Source organism: Austrofundulus limnaeus, unplaced genomic scaffold (genome assembly GCF_001266775.1).
Source record: "Austrofundulus limnaeus strain Quisiro unplaced genomic scaffold, Austrofundulus_limnaeus-1.0 Scaffold298, whole genome shotgun sequence".
In the NCBI taxonomy this organism is placed as follows: Eukaryota; Metazoa; Chordata; class Actinopteri; order Cyprinodontiformes; family Rivulidae; genus Austrofundulus; species Austrofundulus limnaeus.
In genome coordinates, this window is record NW_013952700.1 from 665,774 (window position 1) to 673,775 (window position 8,002).

Below are 8,002 nucleotides of genomic sequence, written 5' to 3' on the forward strand. Positions count from 1 at the left end.
ACATCTGGTGAAAATTTCATGTCATTAGCACCTCTAGTAATATATTTACTGAGAAAAATGTTGACGTGTTCAATACTTATTTTACCCGCTGAATGGAAAAAGTTATTTCAGTATTTTGTGCTAAATCAAGCGCATTAACCGGTAACCCAAAAGTATATCTTTTAGCACATACGCAAATGAGCTGACGGAACAGATCAAGTGCTAGCGGTTGCTATTGTCTCAGGATAATGATGTCATAACACGAGCCGAGCACCAACAGCAAAGACTGTTTTCCATTCCAAAATACCTAAATCTGAACTTCTACATTTAAGGTGTAACTGTTACATTTAAATTTAAACATTTCGATTTAGGATATAAATGTAAGAAAAGTGAGCTAAATAATAAAATGTCAGTGACATTTTTTAACATTTCATTTTACACTTGGCGCCCCATATTTAATAACCTTAGCTTATTTAACAAGACTTAATTATTTAATTCATGAGTTTAATGTATTTATTTAATGTTACAATGATAATTTAAGTGGTTTATTTGATGAGTTCAGTGAGTTTACTTAATCAGATTAATGTGTTTGTTAATATTATGTTAATGAAAGTTTTGGAATTTCCCTCTGTGACTCAAACAAGGGTGTAGGAATGAGTTAACTATTGGGGGTACATAATATTGGAAACATGACAGATACAAAAACAGTCTGTTTAGAAATAATTCAGAAATTTACTACACTGCAAAGCATTCACAATATGCGTTTTGATCTTTTACTTTTTTCTTTTTTCAAATGTTTCTTGGAAAAACAGTGTTATGGGCATCAGCAACAAAAAATCTTTAATAGGGCAGCACAATTCTGTGTGTTGTGAAAATATCATCATCACAAAATCACTGTGCACAATAGTTATATTGCAAAGGACTGCTTGGAGTGCAGTAATGCTTGACTCCTCAGTTCTTACACCTTTGTTCATAAAGTACTCAAAGATAGACAGGTTTCACAGGGTTTGGTCTGAACTTTCAGGACATGCTGGGAAGCTGTAGAAGAACAAAGACTGAACCTGATGAGTAAAATATGAAGACAGATTTTCTTCTTTCTCCAAGTATTTTATTCAACTTAAAGAAAATAACTGTTCAACATGGTGTCAGGTTGATGATGTACAGCTAGGCTTACACAACTAAAACAGGTACAGCACGGTGGATCATTGGCAGAACAGTTCCCTCTCAGCAAGAAGGTCGCCAGTTCAAATCCTGGCCCGTGGACCTGAGTGTTCTCTCCGTGCTTGTGTGGGTTTTCTCTGGGTACTCCAGCTTCCTCTCACAGTCCAGAAACATGACTGTTAGGTTAACTGATGACTCTAAATTGTCCCTAGGTGTAAGTGAGAGAGTGAATGGTTGTCTTGTTTGTTTGTGTCCCTGTGATGGACTGGAGACCTGTCCTAGTGTACCCCGCCCCTCGCACTGTGACTGCTGGTTGTGGGCTCCAGTGACCCAGAAAGGAAGAAGCGGATCAAGATAATGGATGGATGTATTTAAGAGTTTATATCAAATTTGATTTATTAAAGTATAATATTTAGAAAAATAGGTTTGAAGTTCTTCCAAGCCCATTTTGTCTCTGATTTTAACTCTGTAGCTCAGGGGGTGCCCAGCTGATTCCCAGGTGCCCGCGCAGCGCAACCTTGCTGCCTCTAGCGCCAGCTTTGAGCATTGCATCCCGGATTGGCTGGTCTTGTTTGAAAGCTCTTGTTCTGCCCTACGGTGAAAGTTGAATGAAGTCCCTGTGATGTTCCCCCGCGGAGATATAAGTGAAAAACCTCCAAAATTACGCACCATCAGACCTCCGCCGGGGTGGTTTTAGCCCCCCTCCCCGGGCTAGGATTATCGGATCCCAGAGTGACTGGTTGTGTTTTAAAGCTCTGGCTCTAGCCTACAAGCTGATACTTGAATGGAGTCTCTGTGACGTTGCCCCGCAGAACTATAAGCAAATTACCCGCGATTTAGTGCATTTTACGCGCATTTTTGGGAGGAAATTTCAACCTTCGTTTGCTTCTCCCGCGGGCTCTGAGCATCGGATCCGGGAAAGTGAGATGATTTTGGAAAGCTACAGTCCTCCTCTACAACCTGGAGGTGGTTGCAAGTTCCTTGGATGTTCCCACGTGGAGATATAAGCGATCAAAGGTCGTTGGGCGAGCTCCGGCGGGTGAAACTGCTGATTTCCAGCAGGGGCTGCTTGTGCTGATGCAGGGGAATAAAAGGAAGAGATCCAGTGAGGTGGAACCGTGGTCCTACGTCCAGCACCCACTCTCCCGCCCAGATTTTGCCAGAAACCCCTGGCGGGCGATATTTCTGCAAAAAGGCATAAAATTCAGAAACCCACCTGATGGATCTGTTCCAGGCAATAAAAGGAACAGATTTGGTCAGGTGAAACCGGTCCTGGAAGCTCAGCACCGGGTTTTATAACAGCCTGCCCCCTGAACCACTGGTGGGCGATATTTCTGCAATAATGCATAAAATTCAGAAACCCACCTGATGGATCTGTTCCAGGCAATAAAAGGAACAGATCTGATCAGGTGAAACCGGTCCTGGAAGCTCAGCACCGGGTTTTATAGCCGCCTGCAATAGAGTTTTATATTGTGTGCTTTGATTTTGAAAAAAAAAAGGCGGCACTCTTGTGGTAGCCATGTTGACCCTGATAGATAAGTAAATTTACTTCATACATTACCAGAACATGCAATTCATTCTTCCAAGCCTTTCTGCACACAGATTCATCTTTCTGCAACATTTCAGCGATCTGCTTCCAAACATTCTGTGCCATTTGAACATCTTTATGATCCAAATGCTGATACATCTGGATACATTTGGCAAGAGCAGCTCCGTGTTTATTGTCAACGGCACGCGCACTAGCCTTTGTGGAGTTTCAAAAACTCGAAGGTGCACAACACGCGCCAAAACGGAGTGCAGGGCCAACACGCAGGGGCAGGACGGCTCTATTGTGTCAATTTTGGAGCACGCACCCTCGTGCCCTGCGCGACGCGTCGAGTATAAATCTAACTTTATCAACACAGACTGGCTTCATTCACTTCCTCCACTGCTGTATGCTAAACTAACTAGCAGACACTCCGCAGAAAATCAACGTCGTTCAAAACTCCTCCTTCTGTTTACTGATTGGTCCAGGTAAAATAAACTACACGCAGACACTGTGCAGAAAATTGATGTTCTGTTCTCTGATTGGCCCGGATGAAATTCTCCCGAAGAAATCCTTGTCTATGGGAGAAATCCCAGAAGAACTACGTAGAAGACAAAGGCAACTGTGGATATAAAAGGAGTTGAATTGAGTTTTCTCTGCAGGGTAGCTGGACTCTCCCTTAGAGGCAGGGTGAGCAGTTCAGCTCTCACATCGAGAGCCAGTTAAGGGGGTTCTGGCGTCTGGAAAGGCGACCTGGGTGAAGACTCAGAATTCACTAGAGAGTCCTCAGCTGGCCTAAGAACTCTTCAGGGTTCTCCAGAAGAGCTGGAAGAGGTGGCTGAGAGGTCTGGACCTCCCCGCTCCACCTGCTGGCCCTTGACTCCAGAACAAATGGTGGAAGATAATGGATGATAGAACAAACACAACAATGGAAACATTTTTGCTTACTGTGAAACTGGGTACTTAACACATTTTATTTCTTTTATGTTTTAAAAAGAAACTCTGTTTAAACACATGCATCAGCTGTTCACTTTCACCTGGGCCTATCAGTCCTATTGTTGTTGTATTAATGTATCTGCTGTCTGTCTTTCTGCAGCCTATCTGTGATGTGTCCCTGGCTCAGCTCAGTGATGTGGACAGGGCAGTGGCTGCTGCTAAGGAGGCGTTTGAACAAGGAGAGTGGGGCAAGATGAACCCAAGAGACAGAGGCAGACTCCTTTATAAGTAAGAGCAGAGTCTCATGTCCTATATAACATGTAGCTTCAGTTTAAATCACCAGCTTTCCCTAGAAGTGGTGTGATAACTACTAAATGAGGGTTTTTGCAAAACACTGTAGAGTACAATTTATCTATTTATTCATTTTCCTTAAAAAAAACAAAGCAAACTTTATATACAAATATAAATGACTAATAAAATGAAATATTAATAAGTGCTAATCATTGGTTTGGTTAAAATAATATTGTCTTTTTTTTAATTAGTAATGAAATACTGTATCTTATAAGTTCTCCATTGTCTCTGGATGTGAGCACCTTTTGCCTTGAAAAACCAGAGCTACCTGCACATTTTATTAACCTGATTCTTATTAATATATTTTTTACAATTGGATTATTTTATTTAAATGGAGTATTTTGTGTGTATGTGTATTTTTTCTCCTGTGTTTAGCTTTTAAGGAATTGTTGGGTTGTCATATTTAGAACGCCTTTAAAGTATGAATAGATTAGATTAGATTAGACAGACCTTTATTGTCATTGCACAGAGCACAATGAAGTTACAGTTCAGAACACCCATTCAGAAGAAGACAGAACAAACATAGGAGAACAGGTGCTCTGGGTCATGCAGCCACAGACCCTGCACAGAGCAAGGATCATCTTCATGAAGACATCATGAGGAGGTGCTACCCTTAAAAGAAAAACTAAAAACCACACAAGGGAAGATGAGGAAAAAAACAAAACAAAACATCATATTGTAGAGATTTATAGTCTACATCCTTCTCATAACTTAAGTTATGAGGAAATGAGAGTTATTTAATACAGATAATAATACCTTTTCTGTGTAATTATCAGGAAATTAAACCAATGAGTGACATAGTCAGTAAAGTTTTTTCAAAAATAAATAATATTTATTTACAAAAACAATTACTTATGTACAAGACTCATTGAGGGATGATCAGATGTTTATTAAAGTTGAAATCAATAACATTTAACTCGCGAACGTGTTAAATCTCTTTATTTTGACAACTTTATCAGGAACAACAACGTTTGGCTTTAGATGTTAAATAATCCACTGTTGAGGCACTTATTCTTAAAGATTTCTGACAGGATATGGGAAAGATTTAAGAATTTAGAGAGTAAAAGGTTATTAAGTAAGGGGAACTTAATCTTATCAATGTGAGGAGTCAGAAGGCTTTGGGAAGTCTCGTTCGGCACAGCCGGACTCAGACGCTCTCTTAATCAACCATGTTCAGCTTTACCTTTGCAGACTTCTAGTCAGGTTAAGCGTGATGGAAGTTGACCCGGGTCAGGTTTGGGATCCGTTTTGAAATTCCAGAACCGGCCAGGCTGCCAGACTTCAAGGAGTTGATTAGCTCGGGTCTAGTGGTCTCTTGGCTTCATGCGTGGAGAGTCGCAACCGACTCAGATCAAAATAAAAGCATCTCACAGAAGTTCTGAATGAAACTTCCTGGAGTTTGCTGGTCCACAACTGGAGGTGTCATGGACTGGGAGATAAGATTGCTCCTTGGCAAAATGAGCTGAAATCTTATCACCTGAACGCTGGTTTTTCCTGAGAAGGAAAATCTCAGCTCTTCTCTCTTCAAAGAGAAGATGGAGACTGTTTGGGGAGGCTCACCCGTTGTTAGTACTAAAGGAGGGAGAGAGAAAAGAGGGTACCATCGGGCATGGCCTTGAAGCTGTTATTAAAAGATGGAGGTAAAGTTTAGTCTGGGAGAGTTCCACTGGTCTGGTGAATACTGCCTCAGTCAGCAAAAACAACACCTGTTAAAACAGCTAAAACCTTGGCAGGTTTTAAGACTTGAAAATGAACCAAACATGAACTTTTCAAAATAACATAAACTTAAGATTTTGTTTAAACTTAAGCACAACAATCATACATTTTTCATAGTAAAACATAGTAAACTAGAAAATAATTATTGTTTAGTTGAATTGAAAATAAAACAGAAAACATTTAATCACCTTATATTCAATTAACAGTTGATTAAAACACACAAATAAAGAAACATTGGAACAATATCTTTTTCTGTTTTTTTCTGAGTTATAATGAAAGAAAATAACTTGTCATTCATTAAAGTATGTAACTTTGATTTATAAAATGATCACTTTTAGTTAAGAGATAACTTTTAGTTAAAAAATATAAATCAAACATATGAAGAACATTATTATTTTGTTTATTATCTCGATTAAAAAAATAAAATGAAATAAAATGTCTCTTTATTGTTTAAGAAAACATGTTATAACTATAATTCGAGCAGAGTTCTGTTCTTTAAAGGAGGCCTTCCGTGGTCAAGGTCAAAGGCAGGTGGAACGTTTATTCCTCCCCTAGGTGACCACTACAATATTATATCAACAATGTGACAGGAGGTGGGGTGGGGGTGGGTTGGGGCAGACCCTCAGTCGACGTAACCATCCAGGAAGATTTAGTTCCACAGCTCAAGGCCATGTAGGAGAGCCAAATTCTGTAATCAGTTGTTTGGGAACAGAATAAGTGTTTTTGGGCAGGCAGACGATCCGCTGGTACAAATCAATGTGGCAAATCCAATCAGACAAATAGTGTGGACAAATTCTGCCAAGCTGATCTATCAGCTTCTCCAAGATCAATTCCATTTGGCCAGCAAAGTCCAGGAACCACAGCCGGCCCACAACCCTCAGCAGAACCGCTTGCAGACCAACTCCAGCTTGCACAAGGCTAAAGTCTGAGTGCTAATAGAACGGCAATCCTTCATATTGGTCAGGCAGCCAGGAAATGAAAAGCCACCGACGATGTTTTGAAGAACACCAGGAGACCACCAAGCCAATCTGTAGAATCCAGTGATCGGAGTCCAAATATATATCCAGAACAGAGCAGAACAGAGGTCCCACCTTTGACAATGTCCTCCCATGGAAGAAAAAACTTTGTTCCAAAAATTTATTAAGAGACCAGCTAACCAAATCCATAAAAATTAAAATATTCATAATTTTTGGTTTTGGATGAAAACGTAGAGAAGGCTCCGAGCAGCAAAGCAGGGAAGATAAGGAAGGGCAGGAGAGAGGGGAAAAGCGTCTTACTCCTCCGAGAGCAGGAACAAGTTAATTTGTTGATGTTATAATTTAGTACTTTGTTTAAGGGTGAATTTGTAACATCAATACAAAGACAATATTCATTAAAATCAACCTTTTGGCTAACTGTAGTACTGTGGTACTCTGGTACTGTGGTATTCTGCTACTGTAACGCTCAGTGTACACACTTGTTCTACAGAAACTCACAAACTAAAACTAATGAAGTAAACAACATACTGCTGTGTTTTCAGACTGGCTGACCTCATGGAGCAACACCAGGAGGAGCTGGCTACCATTGAGAGCATGGACTCTGGAGCTGTTTACACTCTGGCCCTGAAGACTCATGTGGGCATGTCTATTCAGACATTCCACTACTTTGCAGGCTGGTGTGACAAGATCCAAGTGAGACACCTGATAAAGCTGAGACATCATTCCTAAGATTAGATACCAAACAGCTGTGGTGGGCAGTAGTGAAACTGTGTGGGTGGGCTTGGACAAACGTGATAAAACCCTGTTGATTACATCTGAATGATAAAAACACATCTGAAACACAGGAAGCAAGTTCTAAAAACAGCAAACTGTCATTTTTGTTTCTAACTAAATTTATTATTGAACAAGTGAAAAAGCATTACATTCAGGACATAACTGAAATACACATTGTAGTTGTAAATATCACATTATAAATATATTTAGATTTACATGTAGTTTTAAATTTAAAGAAGTACTCACACTGATAAAGCGTTAAGTTGATAAATATCCCAGTCAGCGTCTCCACCAGGACACCTGATGTTCAATCAAGTGTCGCACACCAAGCATTATTTAAATGTCTGCTGTTAACACACGCCTCCTCGTTAATGACACACTCATCCAATCAGCACACAACAAACCATCATTGAGAACATCTCAAGTGTGAGACTGGCAAAAAGACTTTTGGTTGATTATACATATTGCACAAGAACTTCATAGCTATAGTACCGTGCAAATGTTTTAAACCGCGTGTCAAACTCAAGGCCCACAGGCCACATTTGGCCCACAAGTGACTCCCGTGTGGCCCGGTCATGGGGGG

At 40.2% G+C, this 8,002-nt stretch overlaps 1 protein-coding gene across 1 annotated transcript in view; it reads left to right on the forward strand.

Moving 5' to 3' along the window:
• Positions 1-8,002, forward strand: part of aldh1l1 (aldehyde dehydrogenase 1 family, member L1) — a 35,989-nt gene that overhangs the window by 15,114 nt on the left and 12,873 nt on the right. Inside the window, exons 12-13 of the mRNA XM_014021592.1 lie at positions 3,762-3,889; positions 7,188-7,338. Coding sequence (XP_013877046.1) covers positions 3,762-3,889; positions 7,188-7,338 — 279 coding nt within the window. The remainder of the gene's footprint in view (positions 1-3,761; positions 3,890-7,187; positions 7,339-8,002) is intronic.